We start from the raw sequence: 17,742 nt of genomic DNA on the forward strand, positions 1-17,742 counted from the left end.
ACCCCTCCAATACATACACCTGCTCTAATTAAGAAAATACATCTACTGTGTAGGCCTTCAAGTCTGAAATGATAACCAACATTTTCTGAGCACTTCCTGTATTCCAGGTACTATGCACGTGGCCTTACATACATACTATTTACCATCATAACAAACTCTTTTACAGAGGTACTAGATAAAACTTAGCACAGAAGTTAGCACACTGCTAATGGACAAAACCTGGTAAATCTGACCCATGGTGCATATTTTTTAACAGTACTGGAGAAAGCGCAGCAGGTTTGAGCAGATGAAGAGCGGACTGCAGATGCAGTCACACCCACAACCTCAGCCAGTAAGAGGGGGAGCTCTGGAGCTGGCGAGGGGCTGGGCCACTGTACTCCTGCATGGACCAGACTGACCAGACCAGCTGTGGACTCCTGCTGTCCCCTGGAAAGGGGGTATAGCCCTGGGGAGAGGTGGCTCTCTCTGCCAACACTCAGTAACTGAGCCCCTGCTTCAGTCCTGAAGAAGGGGACCTGAGTGGTGCACCACAACATCCACTCCAGGACACCACTCCCCTTCAGATCCCATTTAATTTGATTTGATCCCACTGTAATGATACTTTACAGAGATATCTTTCTCAGACATGGGACAGTTAAGGTCACTGAAGCTAACGAGAGGCATTCCTCAAGAGGGAGCTTCCTCAGGCAGATTATACCTGAACTGATAGGTGATGGGTAGGGGAGGAGATGGCTGATGATTTCAGGCAGAAAAACCAGTTTGAGCATAGCCCTGAGAGAAACAACAGCATCCCGTTTTCCTGAACCACTGAATAGCAATGCCTTCAACTAGACCAAATGGTGCCCTTGTGCGAACTTTTAGGACACACCCTTAAGCTGAAATTCGTGTCTTCTTATACCGTCTGTACAGGCTACCCTTATTCCCTGTACATTAGTATTTTAGTGTTGAGAGACGGCTGAGATGAGGCCAGGGCAGTAGACAAGTTGCAAGTGTGTCAAATCCGCTGTGCCCCGCCCCCGCCAGCCCCCTCGCCCCCCACCCCGGCCCCGGTATTCTGGAGCTCCCCGTTCCCCTGGGGGTTTCAACGCCTGGGCGTGCTGGCAGCCCACGCACTACTGGCCAGGTCAAGGCCTTAACCCCCGCTCAGGGGAACAGCCATCTCCATCTGTTAGGTCAAATCGTTTTCCTAAACTTTTACTAGCTTCCGATGTTCTCACCTGCAAAATGGGGTAATGATAACTAACTCTCTAGATGATCGCAGGAGATATACTGCATGGGAAAGTCTCCATCTTCCATATATATATATGGGTTTATTAAAGGTTACTGGGGCTGGGGAAACAGGGAAGGAGAATGATCTAAACCCAAGGTACGCCAAAGAAAGGCGGAGCTATCTGTAAACAGAACCGTCAAAACCGCATTTGTCCTATTCTCTTTCCAGGTTCTGGCGAGGCGACTGCTACACAAATCGCATCTCAAAGTCACGGGGAGGACGGGCTGGTACCCTCTTACCCCGCCAGCAGTGGCGTGGCGGGAACTACGGAGGAACACCGGTTGCCAAGGCAACTCCCTGCGGCGGCCCCCACGTAGCCGCCGTCCGTTTCCACCCCCTCACGCCGTCACGCGTCCTCGCGCTTCCCCGCCTCCAGGCGCGCTGCGGCGCAGGCTACTGGCTAGACGTCTCGGTCTCACTATCCTCACTCCATCCGCGGAGCCAATGGCTGGGATCGCCAGGGGTTCGTTCACGCGAGTCAGACGATGCCTGCAATACCGAGGACCAATCACAGTGCTGAGAAGGCGGGTTGGGAGCCTTCACAAGCCAATAACGGCAAAAGAAGCCAGCCTCGCGCTCTTGGCTCCACCCCCGACGCGGAGAGGCAGGTTCCGAGGCTGCAGCACCTGGTGGAGTCTGGGTGGCGGTGACCGGCAGTTCCCGCGCGGTCGTCCAGGTGAGGGGGCTGGAAGAGAGGCTGGTAGGTCAGAAGGAGGGAGAGGCTGTCTCTGGCCGGCTGCTCCGTGGTGGGAGCGGGGTCCGGCGTGCGTGGGTGCTCGGGGCGTCAGTGCCGGATATGAGGACTGCGGCCGGGGGAGCGGGTGAAAGCGGTGCGAAATCTTAAATGATGGAATCGAGGTTGTTTGTTGCCCTTTAAGAGCTTTATAGTCCTCGAAGACGGGAAATATTAGGAGATAGGTAACAGCGTGGGGTGAAAGAGTGACGAGAAAGTTTTACAAACACGGAAGCACTACCGGGGGATCAGCTGTGTTGTGTTCGTGCAGTGGCGGGGTAGAGTGGTTGGGAAGGGCGTCTGAGACGGAGGTTACTGAAGGATGAATAGGAGTTGGGTAGGGTGGCATCCCCGGCTAGGGAATGCTGTGTCCGTTACACGTGAAATATAAGAATATGTTGAGGTGGGAGATAAGATAGATGAAGGGTGGGGAAAGGCCCGGCAGGACCTGATTTGCACCGCTGAGGACCTTGGTCTTTGTCTTTAGGGGAGGCACTCCCTTGAATTTTGTATGAAGAAGGGGGTTAATTTACCCGTGTAGATAATATCCTGGCATTGTATCGTTTCGGGAGGGCAAACTTCAAGATTGGGCAACTCCAGCAAATGAGGGAATTTTGCAGTCCCGGCTCAGCGAAGGTAAAGGGCCAAAGGACAGACACAGGCTGACCGCCCTCAGACAGCTAAACTTCAGGGTTTCCTCAGAGAATCCACGGAGAACTAACTTCATTTGGCAAACGTGTATCCACTTTACTTTGTGTTGGGAGAGTGAACTCCTGAATGGTAATTAAACCAAGTATCTCTAAATTGGGAGCGATTTTGAAGGCTTGTTTTAGGCAGCAGAGACAGGAGAGACTTAGAACATTCTTTCGGGAATGACTAAATACGTGATGGTGCAATTCACCAAATTAGAGGCTAAAGACGGTCGAGTATTTGGGCAGGGATGCAGGGAGCAGTTGTTGAACTTTTGGACATGTTGAGTTTGACGGGCTTCTGAACGGTCTCATTGGAGATGGCCAGTAGAGTTTTAGATAATCAGAGCCTGGAGTTTAGGAGAGAGGGCTAGGGATAGAAAGTCCTGTCAGTGTATTTTTAAAACAGGACATAGTTGCCATCACTAGGTACTCTGGAATAGTTGGAAAGGAGTAAGGAAAACATTCTTGGGAAACTAACCTCCATTCCCAAGTCGTCTTTCTTAAAAGCGGTAGCATAAACATACTAAATTAGAAAGCACTGTCTTCTTTCTGATCTCCTGGTTGAGTATTTGGATCTGATGTGCCCTCTCCTCAAAACATTCCCTGTTCCTCCCACTCCACCCTACTTGACTCTGTTTTAATCAGGTCACCTCCCCCTTTTGCTCCAGGTCTCTTGTTTCAAGAACTCTTTCCTGGTCCTCTGTGTTCTAGCACTCGGTATTTCCAACCCTTTACTGTCCTTATCACCTAATTTTATGATAGTCAGGTTTTTGCTTTGTATTCCGTATTAGAGTTTATGTTTTGATATCGGGTGGGGACAGCAGCTAGCACAGTAGCTGCTGCACATAGTAGCACAAATTAAATCAGAGTGAATACATGTGAATTCCAAGAACCAAGGAAGGAGAGTATCTTAAGGAGAGAAGTATCAGATCTTCAGGGTCAAATAAAATAAACTGCAAAGAATGTTGGATCTGGCAGCTGGGAGATCCTTTGATTGTATTAGTAAGAGTAAGTTCAGTGCAATGAAGAGAATGGAAAGCAGATTGTAATAGCTGGAGAGTCCGTGGGAAATGTGAAAATGAAGACATTATGTATAAAATAATCTTTAAGGAGCTTTTGGAAAGCTGTAGGAATTACTCCCTTCTTACTATAATATTTCTTGTGTGCTTTGTTATTTCTGATTACAATAGAGCATAAGGGATGAATGCATAGGCTCCCCCAGTTAGTATTTTTGTAACTTGGGTTATAAAAGTTGTTTATTCTTTCTAAACCTGAGTTTTTCAATTATAGAAGAGTTAATAAAATTACCTACTTCATGAAGGTGTGGTAGGGATTAAAGTCTTTAATATATTGAGAGAGTATACAGAACTCTTAAAAACACAGTTCCTGGCATATAAGAAGTGCTCAAAATTGTTAGCTTCTTGTAGCTACTATGTATTGGGTCCTATGTTAAGGACTTCACGTGTGTTAGATCTTGGACCCATTAGAACTATTGTTTTTCTTTTTTCAGCTTCATGAAGGTATAATTGACAGGTAAAATTGTAAGATATTTAAATGTACATTGTGGTGATTTAATATATATATACACTATGAAAAGATCCCCACGACCTAGTTACTATTGTTACTGTGTACATTTTGCAGATGATAAAACGAGGCTCAGAGAGGTTATGTAACTTGCTCAAGGACACACAGCAAGTAAGTGTTGTTGGTTCATTGCCACATTTGGCAACAACCTCATGAAAAATGAGAATTGGAATGACTTTTACTTTGCAAGTTAGAAGACTGAAGATACCTTGGTGTGAGCGGGAACTGTATTGCAAGTAGTTGAGGGGGATTGTGTGGGTAAGAGCAAAGCAGGGGGAAGGGTTTTTGTTGATTTCTCCCTAGAGAAAGAAGTTGGTTCAAAGAAAGGAAGAGGGACAGTGGCTTGGGGAAGAGGGAATACAGGTTAGGAAAACTTTCCCTAGAAATGAAGACTTTGAGTATGTTTTTAAACTTGAGAGGATGGACTTAGTGAAGAGGGGAGAAATGAAAGATGAGAAAGGATAAGTGACAGACAAGTTCCCAGGTAAAATAAGAACATAAGACTAGTCACTCTCAGAGAGGGTGAGTGAGAAAAGAGAAATTTTGAGGTTGGGATGGCCCAGGATGTATCTGTAGCCTCCATAGTAAAGTCATTTGAGAGTGAGTAGGACAAAATTCTAAGTGAATTCTGAGACCTGAGGAAGCTGACTAAGCTTCCCAGTATCCTCCATGAGGAAGGGGTCCAAGGTCAATATGGGAACAATAAGCATCTGCCTTTAGCTCAGGTCATGATCCCAGGGTTCTGGAATCTAGTCCCACACTGGGCTTCTGCTCAGTCAGGTGTCTGCTTCTCCCTCTGCCCCTGCTTGCTCGCTCTCATGCACTCTTTCTCTCTTTAATAAATAAATAAAATCTTTTTAAAAAATAAAATATTTTTGTTTTTAGTCTATCATAATTCATAAATTGGGAACAACAGTGAACAGGAAAGTGACATTCTCGTAAACTTCAAAGTATCAGCATCTTTAGTTCAGCATCCTTGGTTATGGAGTATGTAAGTATAATTGTAAGAAGGTATAAAATGGAAAGTAAAATTTTTGTCCTCTCCTTCATAACGGAACCCCCCCCCACGGGGTGTGCACATAATGCAAATGCATGTATCTGTTACTTCTTATCTCTTTTCCTTAAAGTCATCACTCTGAATTGTTCCCCATTGTTCCTCAGATAGCCTTCCATACATTTCCTGTGTGTGGGTGTGTGTGTCCATCCGTCCGTCTGTCCATAAGCATGAAAGTGCACTGTATAGAGCCTTTTCACAAACACTAGGTGGGGGAGCTCTTGTTATGTGCATTATTCTGCAACTTTATGTTTCACTTAACATTGTATCTTGGGACATCTTTCTATGTAGAACATAAAGATTTTCCTATTCTTTGAAATGGCTGCGTAATTGTCTCTGGAAGGACTTGGGGTTTATTTAACTCCTTTCTTATTAATGGACTTATTTCTGTTTTCCTTTTTTCTTTGTTTTTGCTGCTATAAGCAATGCTTCTTTGTGAGTGAGAAAATTGCTGGGTCAAAAGGTATATTTATTTTGAATTGTGACAAATACTGTGAATAAATACTGTGAATTTTTCTTCAAAGGCCTACTGATCTCTCCATCACAATGTATAATGGTGCCTGTTTCCCCAAATTGTTACCCTTACCAGTACTGTCTCCTGAACACTGAAACTTTTAAAGACTTTTGTTTTAGGGTGTATTCAATCTGAGCTGCTTATTTGTTTAGTGAACATTTATATTTATTTTTCCGTGAACCCCTTGGGAATGGCCTTTGTCATTTTTCTGTTGGGTTTTTAGTCTTTTCCTAAAGCACACTTTGCAGCCATTTATCTTAAGTTTTGGAAATATTTTTTTTGGTTTGCCATTTGATCTTTGACTTTATAATTGTCTTTTTATAACAAGCATATTTAATTTTTATGTAGTCTTATTTGGCACACTTTTTCTTTATAGGTTTTTTGGGTTTTTTGGTATGCTTTTTGTTTTTTGGGTTTTAAGTGACACTTGTACTCCACCATTGCAGATTGAAGGTACAAGTTTTTCCATGGAGACCACATTGACAAGTCTCTTTGAAGATAGTTTGAAGTTCTTTCTCCACTGTTGTTCTTTTAGATCCTGCTCTTGAAAGTTAACATGTGGCTTTTAATTTTTATTTTTAAAAGATTTTATTTATTTATTTGAGAGAGAGAGTGCACGTATGGGAGGAGGGGTGGTAGCATGGAGGGAGGGACAAGGAGGGGTAAAGAATCTCAAGTGGATTCTGCCCTGGGGAGCAGAGGGCAGGCTAGATCTCATGACCCTGAGATCATGACCGGAGCGGAAACTAAGAGTTGGATGCTTAACTGGCTGAGTCACCCAAGTGCCCCAACACAGGGCTGGCTTATTTATTTATTCATTTAAATTAAACTAATTTAACATACAGTGTTTGTTTCAGAGATACAGGTCTGTGATTCATCAGTTTTATATAATACCCAGTGTTCATTGCAACACATGCTGTCCCCAATATCTATCACCCAGTTACCCCATTTCCTTACCGTCTCCCCTCCAGCAAACCTCCGTTTGTTTCCTAAGATTAAGAAGAGTCTCATAAATTAGTGTCTGCAAATGGTCATGGTGGTGATATATCCATTAGACCTTTGTTGTTTTTAAAATTATCAGAAGATGAATTTTAAAAATTATTTTCTGGGAATTTCATTGTTTGGCTTACTTGGTTTGCATGCTTGCTTATTTATGTATTTATTTTTTATTTGCCTTTACAGAATTCTAAGGCTTTCTGCAGAGATTTGAAAAATGGCAACAAATGAAAGTGTCAGCATCTTTAGTTCAGCATCCTTGGCTGTGGAGTATGTAGATTCACTTTTACCTGAGAACCCTCTACAAGAACCATTTAAAAATGCATGGAACTATATGTTGGATAATTATACAAAGTTCCAGATTGCAACATGGGGATCCTTGATAGTTCATGAGGTCCTTTATTTCTTGTTCTGTTTACCTGGATTTTTGTTTCAATTTATACCTTACATGAAAAAGTATAAAATTCAAAAGGTGAGTGTGATGTACTTGCAATGAAATGTTACCATTCATGTCAAATATTTTAAAAGTAAATATAACTTTGTTTTGAGAGAACCTAGATCAGGGTTGTCTAATAGAAATAGAAGGAACATTTTAAATTTTCTGATAAAATACATAAAAAGGTGTAAACAAATAGGGAAATTAATTTTAATATTTATTTAATACAATAAATTGAAACATTTCAACAAGTAATCAGAATTTAAAAGTACTTAATAGGTTATTTTATGTTCATATTCTCACAGAAAAAAGTCTTGGAATTGGGTGTCATAATTTTAGCCCATCAAAGTTTAGTCATATTTAAAGTGTTCACTAGCCACATATTTCTAGTTCCTGCCACGTTGGACAGCACTAGATTATTCTTGATAATGTTTCAAGAATAATTTTTTAAATTGTGCTTTTAGTATATGTGACATTTATCTAATTTGGGTTTATGATCTTTAAACTAGCTGGAAAGAGACATTATGGGCATGTGTAGATACTTTGCAATTCTCTCCAACTCCTAATGTCTCAGCCATTAGTGTATGTTTAATATCATAAGATCTTGATCAGGGCTATTAAAAGTTTTGTTTTTTCCTTAAATATATAATGGTGGTTCTGCAGGATTCTTGTCATCATGCTCCTAGAGCCTAGATATTTGCTTTAGTGCACTAAATTCCTTGACATTCCCACCATGCATGACAAAATGTTGAGATAGAGCGCCTCTTCTCCATTGTAGTCACGGAGGAAATGGTGAGCTCTAGCCCTGTGAATACTAGAGCTTGACCGGGTGTCCAGAACCGAGTCCAAACTCACTTATCAGAGATGAGTTATCAGCACTTGGCAAACCCGTGGTAGTGTCTAATACTTGCTGTTTACTTTCTAAAAAGTCATGCCAAACTAAAACTCAGGGACACATGGTCTTGGTAGAAAGTGGACATCTTGAGAGCACTGACCTGCGGAGAATGATTTGTACTCACCAAGTACACACCAGGTGGCAGTCATCGTGCACATTTTCCCCCATCAGTCTCCCAGCCCCGTTGCCTCTCCCAGTGAGTCTCATTGTAAATGCTCACTCAAGTGCTGTCGCTGATCCTTTCTGGGGGGTAGTGCATGGGGTCAGGCCAGTAGACTCTAAGCCAAAGGAAAAGGGGGAGGAAATAAAAAGGGACATGCCCAAGGAGGGGTATCCTGTAAATTAAGGACAGACGTTCCAAAAGCTTTTTATAACAGGGCCTGCTTTGAAAGGCAGAATTCAGTTTGGATGTGTAAGTTCTCTTGCATGTTTGGGGTGATTCTGGAGACCATGTGTCACCCCATAGTAGTTTATAGGGCTGATACATGGTGTGTCTGGCCAGGTCAGAGCATCCTTGTTGTCCTCCTCCTCCCCTCTGCCCTTGACTCACTCACTACACAGAGATGGGAAGTTTTCCTGAAAGGCTTTTTTCAGTTAAGGTTTTATGCATGACTTGAAATTGTTGCAAAAGACAATACAAGTAGTACAGGTAGTTATTTATAAACAGAAATTGAAAGGCTGGGTAGTGTGGCTTCACATTGCCTTGTCCTCCTTTCAGTTTCACAACCATTAAAAATCCCTGCTTTGGATCTTCTTATTAGTACAAAAATGAACTGTGATAGTAAAGCAGTATAGGTTTTCACAAAACAAGGGGTTTAAAGACAAGCAACAAAATCAGTAAAGTTAATTACACGTTTGTTTATTTCAAAGGAAGATCCCCTAAAGCACTGAGGGTACAGGAAAAGGTTGCTGGTGGTGATGAGGATAGCAGCTTTCAAACGGAATAGACTGCCAGACAGTTAATGGCGCTTTAGAAAGTCTGATGTCTTACTAGTTTTCTAGGCATGTTCTTCCCAGGGGGTATATACTAAAACTATTCCTTTTTTTAAAAAAAAAAAAAAAAGATTTTATTTATTTATCTTGAGAGAGAGTATATAGGGGCTGGAGGCAGAAGCAGAGGGAGAAGCAGGCTCACTACTGAGCAAGGAGCCCGATTCGGACCTTGATCCCAGGACCCTAAAATCAGGGCCTGAGCGGAAGGCAGCCGCTTAACCTACTGAGCCACTCAGGTGCACCTGAAACCATTCTTTCTGGAGTCAGTTTTCCTAGTAGTAGTCCTTCATATTAACTTGCAGTTATATATAAAGTAAAAAATGTGGTAAACCCTGATACTCACCAGGTATTTGTATTTCATTGTTCACTGTTTTTTAAACTAATTTGTCCACACTTTAAACAGTATGACATGTGATTTTTTAGTCATAATTGATAAATTTTTGTGTTAATTGGTATAGCTAAATGAGTATCAGATTCAAGCTAGGATATTAAAAGTCTATTAACAAAACATGGTCCTTAGGGAGAAATTGCCCAAGCTGGATTTATATTTTGTCCTCAGTCACAGCCTGGAGGTTTGGAGTAGTGAAGTCGGATAATCTCAGAGATAGCCAATGACAAATTATCTTGTCTAATCCCTTCATTTTATTGTTAAGGAAACTGAATTGTGGGCATTACAGAGCCAGCTAACTAGTGGGTGAGGCCCTGAGATTGGAGACTGGCTCTTTAGATTGGTTATCAATTGAATGCTTTTCCTTTTTTTTCCCCCTATTATGGAAGAGAACTCAGAATTTTAAGAACAGCAACAACAAGGAGAATTTTAAGTCCAGAACTGGAGACCTAGCTTTTAGTTAGTCCTGGTTTTAATCACTGCCTGTGTGATCCTGGGCTACTAGGTAGTTGACCTCTTTGGGCTTCTGCTAATGAGCATTAGTTTCCATATTTGGGATGTTACGGTTTAGTTAAAAAAGGATCATTGGCAGAAGTCTAAATGTTTAAGTAAGGACGTTGAAAACAAAGCAATAACTGTTATTTATTATCACCATCTTTTTGTAAAACCTAAAGTACTTTTTCTTATCTGACTGCAGGCATTTGAAAATTTATTTATTTATTTATTTATTTGAGAGAGAGAGAGAGAATGCACTTGCACAAGAGGGGGAGGGACTGAGAGCGAGGGAGAAGCCGATTCCTTGCTGAGCAGGGAGTCAGTCCCAGGAGGATCATGACCTGAGCCCAAGGCAGATGCTTAACCAACTGAGCCACTTAGGCATCCCTAACTGCAGCCCTTTAAATTGAATAAATTTAGTTTTTTTATATGGCTTGCTAAGCCATTTGATATCCTGATGAGGTTTTTGAAATATTTATTACATTGATCTTACTTTTCTCATTCTGGCTTTCATCGCTGAACACTGTTATCTGTGGGCAGTAGGTCTCTATTCTTTGGGAACCACTGGACCCATTTCAGAAGTTCTTCCAGCTCAGAGTTTATAATTCTGTCATCAGATGTGAAAAAAAATACACTAATTTCTGGGAAGGCGCACCACTAAATGGCTGGCAGCATGGATTTCCCTTTGTAATAAAGGCTTCAGTGCCGCCTGCAGGACTGTTGCCACACTTGGGAGAACCCAGCTGTGTTCTGAGCATCACGCATTTGTGCTCTGAGATTCCTGGGTGACAGAAGGGAATGATGTGGGATGCAAAGACTGGACAGTTACTCTGTAGTGTTTCTTTGGTTCATTTGAGATCGTTACTGCTGGGTTTGTCTATTGACAGTTTTTTTTTTTTACCTATTTCAACTAGTGATCACAGTTGTCAAGGATTTAGAAGGGGAGGAGGCTGTGATTCCTAGGGCTTAGTTACTGTAACACAGTCACTGTAATAGAGAATTCACATCGTAAGATTAATTAAATAATGTAGAATTAAGGTTACCTAGAAACATTAAGAAACAATTAAAAATTCGTTCTAAGTTTAAAGTCAAGCTACTGACAACTGAGGCTAATGCTAAATATCATAATTTTTTTTTCTCCATAGGATAAACCAGAAACATGGGAAAACCAGTGGAAATGTTTTAAAGTACTTCTCTTTAATCACTTTTTTATCCAGCTTCCTTTGATCTGTGGAACTTACTATTTTACAGAGTATTTTAATATACCTTATGATTGGGAAAGAATGCCAAGATGGTATGTATATAAAGATTTCATTTTGATACTCAGTCATGCTTTATTATCCAGTTAAAATAATTCTTCATGTTTCTTTCTTCATTTGTTTGTTCTAAACTTCAGAAGTAATTAAAACAGAAGAGTAAGCCATAGTAGAAACTTAAAACATTCCCATTTTCCTGTCTTTTTGTGTTTTAATATAATATTTTATTGGAAAGTTATTTATTTAGATATTTTTGTAAAGTAATTTCTTACGTCAGATAACTTTTGTTAGCATTCTTTATATGATTTTATACAGCTATACCCACTTATACCAAGAAAAACTATATTACATTTGAAGTCTGAAGTGAATAAAAAGAAAAGAGAGAGTAATTGTGAGGTTTATAATAGTTGTATGCATATAGGAACAAATATACATTACCTGAACACTAGTAGTTGCGTTCAAATGATGTTTGTATTCAACTATCTGCTCTTGACATAACCTGAATAGAGATATACCAGTTATATAGATGTATACTTTTTCATTGTAATACATATTATATAAAAGAGTTTTTGTGTTTGTGTTTATTTGTATATAAATATATTTTGCCCATTGCACTTACATCCCTCTCTTTGGTGGAAAGAAGTAATGACTTTACTATTGATAATCTCAGTTCAAGTCCCTCATCAATATTACTCTTTTCCTAGAAGTTTCAGATTTTGTTTCTTAACTTTGATTTTATACATGTGAAATTATTTTCCAGTTGGGTTTTTTTTTTAAGTAGGCTCCATGCCCAGCATTCAGCTTGAACTCAATGATCCTTGAGTCAGGAGTTGCATTTTCTATCTCCTAAGCCAGCCAGACGTCCCTATGCCTGTGAATTTTTTAAAAATGAACTAGAATTGGAATAGTGGTCTGCTTCAGGGGCTATCATAGAGCCACTTTGTACATAGCGGTTGTGGGAGTTTGCTGATCTGTGTTTCCAGGTCGGTCAAGCTGGTTAGTGGGTATTTGGTTCATGTAATTCCTCAAACAGTGATCCCAAGTAAAAGCTTAGATCACTATTATTTTACGCTCATTACAGTATTTTCATCCTGAAGGTACCTGCTTTTGGCAAAATGCTTTGGCTGTGCGGTGATTGAGGATACCTGGCACTATTTCCTGCATAGGCTCTTACACCACAAAAGAATATATAAATATATTCATAAAGTTCATCATGAGTTTCAGGTATGTTAGAATTATTTTTAGTACATTTTTTTAAATTGGAGGCAAAATGCTTTTTTAAAATCTGAGGTTTTTTAAAAAAATTGTCAGTTTTTATTTCTTTCTCTTTGGTGTGAACATGTTAACATCACACACACACACACACACGCACACACACACACACACACACACACACACACGGCCAGTTCTATAAATGTTCAAGGAACGTGTTAACATGAAATAGTTCAGTCTCTCAGTTGGGCCAGACCACTCTCCTGTCATGGTTGGTATGTGGCAGATGAATAGAGACCATAGTGATGTTAAGGTCATTTAAATTGGACCCCAAAACAATGGATGGGTCATCTTTAAATTTCTAAAACTGTTACCGACTTGTTTAATGAACACCTTTCCACCTCATTCTGATGCCCACAAAAACCTATTTTATCAGAATAGCTTTGATGTACCTTTATCAAACTGGTTATGACATATATTCCGCATAGGCTCTGATTACGTGGAATGCTAAATCAAGTATCCCTTTCTTGGCAAAACAAATTCAGAAGCATAAACCAAAATTGACCTTTATCTTAAACCATCAGAGTCAGTTACTAAGATTCTATTAAGGACATCCCTTGATGTTTTGATGTTTGGTAGGAACAAAAAGGTGTTTTTATTGAGAATTACTGTTATTTGTTTATGTATGTATGGCTAGATATATTGCCATTACTTACAGAAACAATCTAATTTGATAAAACTATGCATAAATTAGAATATATGTATTTGTTGTGGTTCTTTGACAAATCAATAGGAGATACATTTATTTTAAGGAACTGGCTCATGTGATTGTGGGGATTGGCAGATCTGAAATGCATTGGACAGACCACAGACTGGAAATTCAAGCAGGGTTTCCATATTGCGGTCGTGAGAATTCTTTCTTCCTCGTGAGACCTCAGTCTTTGCTTTTAAGGCCTTCAACTGGTTGGATAAAGCCCACTTGCATTATGGAAGATAATCCCCTTTACTCAGAGACTAACGATTTAAATTTTAGTCACATCTATAAAATACCTTCATAGCAATGTCCAGACTGGTGTTTGACCAACCAGATAGTTGGGCACTGTATAGCCTAGCTAAACCAACACATAAAATTAACAGTCACAGTATATTAAGCAATTCTTACGTATTTATTTTAGGCTCCATTTGGAATGGAAGCTGAATATGCACATCCCTTGGAAACTCTGATTCTTGGAACTGGATTTTTCATTGGAATCATGCTTTTATGTGATCACGTCATTCTCCTTTGGGCATGGGTGACTATTCGTTTGATAGAAACTATTGACGTCCATAGGTGGGTTATGGTTTCTATTCAGATATAAGGTATCAAAATATAAAATGCCATTGTTTTCATAGTCATAAGATCATCTTTATTTCTAAGCAGACTAATAGGACAGTTTAAATTGTAAAGGATATCTCCTTCCTTCATTCTTTCCTTCCACTCTTGTCTCCTCCCTTCTGCCCTTTCAGCTTCCTGAGGAAGGGAGGGGGCGGGTGATTCAGAGCTATACAGTTGTGGCTGTCAGATTCTAGATTTGTTTTTGGAAATAAAGGAGGATACTCTAAAAAGTTGCTACATAGTGATTCTTGGGTTTAATCTTCTTAGTGCTTGATACTCATTTAACTTTGCCTCAAGGACATACACTGTCACGGGCATAAGAACCTGAGGTGAGGAAGCTCCTCTAAAACAGAAAAGAAAAATAATTCTTGAAAATCTGTATCTAAAGATTTATTTTTATAACCGCTCATTTCATCCCCTGTTGTGTAATAATTAAGTTCCATAGAACTTTGAAGGTTTTTATCTTAATTCCTGAAAATGATTTCTAGAATATGTACCATTTTTCTGTGCATTTTTGTCTTGTGTCAACCTGTCAGAAATAAAGTGACTTAGGTAAAGTGGAGTGTTACTTGAATTAGTTAACAGGTATGTTACTATCAATGAAAATGTCAGTTATTTGAAGTATATTTATTTCCTTAAAAATCTTGATCATTTTTATTTCAGTGGTTATGACATTCCTCTCAACCCTTTAAATCTGATCCCTTTCTATGCTGGTTCTCGGCATCATGATTTCCACCATATGAACTTCATCGGAAACTACGCTTCAACATTTACATGGTGGGATAGAATTTTTGGAACAGACTCTCAATTTGTTGCTTACAATGAAAAGATGAAGAAGATTGAGAAAAAGACTGAATAAGTATCTCATCTAAACCTTCCTGAAGGTACACACTTTTCCTGAATTGAAGCAAGTAGCTAACATTGCTTCTGCAGAGCAGAAATAAACATGTGTCTTGGCTGCTAAGTGATCCAGAGAACATTAACAACCTTTAATTATCTTCCTAGTGGGAACTTTTTCTACTTTACATAAAAACTGTGTATGTGTAGAAATAAGTAAATAAGTATTTAAGTACGATTTTTCATGAGGAAGTGGTAAAGGCCATGTTGCTAACCTTACAGAAAGGTTTTAAGTAATGGAAGAAGTATTAATCTGTGTCTTTCCCCAGTAATATCTAGGCCTGAAGTTGAAAATTGGTCTTTAAAATCTTCTAAATATATAGTGGCCATTTCAGAAACTCTCTTAGTAGGGTTTTGGCCTCGTATTGAACTTGAAACATTTTTTTGGAATTGCCTAAACATCGAAGTATCATGGGTTGAACCATATCAATTGACAGTGTGAGTGAGGCTGCCGAAGCAGGAAGAGCCAGCACAGAGAACTTGACTCTTGTCCTGAGCCAGCTGGTTTGGGGTGATTCTCTTTCTTTGAGAAGTCCTTTGGGATTGCACTGTACTACTGGTGTCTATAAATTAAGGCATTTCTGAATTGTAAGTGGAATACTTTAGTCTAAAGGTTTTCGGGTTACTTGAAATTTTTAAAAAATTGAGCTTTATTTCTGCTATTTACCCTTTCATTTTTGTATATCAAGTTTTCATTATACTTAAAAACTGTATCTTGAAACGTGAACTGACTTGCTGTATTTGCACTTTGAACTATTGAAATAAATGTGATTTTTTTGTCCGATTATCCGGGTTCCAATTTTGAACATCAGTTGTTTTGTTTTATTCTTATAAAGAAAAGTAAAGAAATCATTATATTATTGTTTTGAAATAAAAGGAATAATTCTACTTTTTTAAAAAGTGCTTCATTTGCTGAACTTTTTGGGCAGTTTCGACATGTATTAATCAGGCTTTGTTAGTGGGGAATTCCATTGACCTAGTATTAAGACAGCTCTTCACTCTTTTAGAAGATGTATGCTTTCTGTATAGAGGGAAGAATAGAGTGAAACTTTTTAAAGCTTATTTAAAGCTTTAAAAATGGTATCTACATTCTAACTCAAAAGAGTTGGTAATTCTAACTTAGTCTATGATAGTACCAAATTTTTATTTACAATATGGAGTCGTTTCCTGGTGAGTGTCTTTTCTTTGTTTTGAAGACACATGGTGAAGAAGTTTCAAATAAAGATTCAGAAAGTTAAACTGAATATATTCTGCTGGACCATATTTTCTAACTCGAACCTAGTCCATATGACCCTTTCCATTTACCCTTTTCTGTCCCTTCCCCTACTCTTATAGGTGTGGATTTAGCTCTCCATTCTCAAACTGATTTGGGGGCTGGGCTTAAAATCTTGTGGTTCAATTAAAAGATAATCTATAGAAGCTTTTATCTTTACCTTTTGTTCTTTAATATTCATGGAATGCACAGACACCTGCATTAATTAAAGGTGACTCAGTACTTGGGGAGAGGGTGACCTCTATCGTTGGAAATGGTACTAAACAATTTGGTATGCCTAATTCATTCTTTTCACACTAGTTAACTTACTGAATGCTTACTGTATACCCTGAATTCTGCTATGAGCTTTAAAAAAAAAAAAAAAAAAAAAGTTTATTTATTTTAGGGAGAGAGAGTGCGGGCTAGCAAGGGGAGGGATCAGGAGGAGAGAAGCAGACTCCCTAATGAGCGTGGAGCCTGATATGGGGCTCAATCTCAGGATCCTGAGATCATGACCTGAACTGAAATCAAGAGTGGGTTGCTTGACTGAGTGAGCCACCCAGGCGCCCACTCTCGTGAGCTTTTAATACATGATCTCATTTAAGTCTGAGGCAAATGCCATTTTCTTTATTTACATGTGAGGGATTTGAGAGGTTAAGTTACTTAAGATCACAGGGCTAGCCTTTTGACATCAGAAGCCATGCTTGCAGCCACTATGTTTACTACAATGGGGACTTGCATCTTTTAGAAAAACCTCACAGGGTAGGTTTTCAGATTTTTCCCTCACTGTGTACAGTCTTCTGAGAAGAAAGTTCTAAACCAGTAGCTACCCAGAAAATAAGGTTCATACGCAACAAAATTGAGCTTTATTTCTGCTATTTACCCTTTCATATTTGTGTATCAAGTTTTCATTATACTTAAAAACTGTATCTTGAAACATGACTAAACACTTCAGTATAAACAAATTTTAATACGACTTCCTGGCAAGACCTCTTTTAAAATTACCTGGATTAGCTTCTATCTCTCTTCTGTTTGTGCTTGACAAAAAAACATATGAAGACTAGAGTACAAATACAACACAAAGCTCTGATTCTACTCTAGAAAATCACAACATACTCTCTCAGATTATCCATGGACTTGACCAAAATGGAAATTGGAAAGCTTAAGGTTAATACTGGAGCTAAAATGATTAGCAGAGTATGTTAGAGTTACATCTATCATGTCACAATTAACTAGTATTTTACTCTTCTACGTATTCTGGCTAAAGACATTTAGACCCTTAGAAAAACCTGGGTTTGCAGTATGTCACGAGACCTCCTGTCCCGCAGCTACCAGTTCAGCTCTCACAGAAAGCCTCAGACTATGAAATCCATATTCAAGTCCCATATCCCCCTAGCGGGAGAAAGACTCTAAGCCATTTTTAAGAGCCGGTGGTCAGATGGTTGTATGTTCATCTCTGAGGATTTAGATCCTAATCCGTTCTTCAAAAAGATTATATTCTCTGCCAGTATTCTGAAGAGTGATGTGCTTTTCGTCAAATGAATAGCAGGTGACTGTCCAATGCTGACATTATTTTTTTTTAAAGATTTTATTTATTTATTTGACAGAGATTACAAGTAGGGTGGGGGTGGGCGGGGGAGCAGGCTCCCAGCTGAACAAAGAGCAAGCGGGGCTCGATCCCAGGACCCTGAGATCATGAC

The 17,742-nt window shown here is 39.5% G+C and overlaps 1 protein-coding gene across 5 annotated transcripts; it reads left to right on the forward strand.

The window, feature by feature from the left end:
* Positions 1-1,846: 1,846 nt before the first annotated feature.
* Positions 1,847-15,596, forward strand: MSMO1 (methylsterol monooxygenase 1). Of its 5 annotated transcripts, XM_044224800.1 has the most exons (8): positions 1,852-1,946; positions 4,337-4,390; positions 5,165-5,270; positions 7,030-7,315; positions 11,196-11,344; positions 12,404-12,530; positions 13,694-13,848; positions 14,557-15,596. In XM_044224800.1, exons 4-8 carry the CDS (start codon positions 7,061-7,063, stop codon positions 14,750-14,752), a joined length of 882 nt encoding a protein of 293 aa, XP_044080735.1. In that variant the 5' UTR covers positions 1,852-1,946; positions 4,337-4,390; positions 5,165-5,270; positions 7,030-7,060; the 3' UTR covers positions 14,753-15,596. The 5 variants fall into 5 exon arrangements, with proteins under 5 accessions (XP_044080734.1, XP_044080735.1, XP_044080738.1 ...); XM_044224803.1 differs by lacking the exon at positions 5,165-5,270; XM_044224802.1 differs by lacking the exon at positions 4,337-4,390.
* Positions 15,597-17,742: the final 2,146 nt, after the last annotated feature.

This window comes from Neovison vison, chromosome 11, assembly GCF_020171115.1.
Source record: "Neovison vison isolate M4711 chromosome 11, ASM_NN_V1, whole genome shotgun sequence".
Classification (NCBI taxonomy): Eukaryota; Metazoa; Chordata; class Mammalia; order Carnivora; family Mustelidae; genus Neogale; species Neogale vison.

What these genes read in the sequence shown, in the direction of transcription:
- MSMO1 (XM_044224799.1), top strand. Translation starts at nt 7,061, where the DNA reads ATGGCAACAAATGAAAGTGTCAGCATCTTTAGTTCAGCATCCTTGGCT. An exon ending in AAAAGTATAAAATTCAAAAG is followed by an intron (nt 7,316 to 11,195) that starts GTGAGTGTGATG and finishes TTTTCTCCATAG; the next exon opens with GATAAACCAGAAACATGGGA. An exon ending in AAGTTCATCATGAGTTTCAG is followed by an intron (nt 12,531 to 13,693) that starts GTATGTTAGAAT and finishes TATTTATTTTAG; the next exon opens with GCTCCATTTGGAATGGAAGC.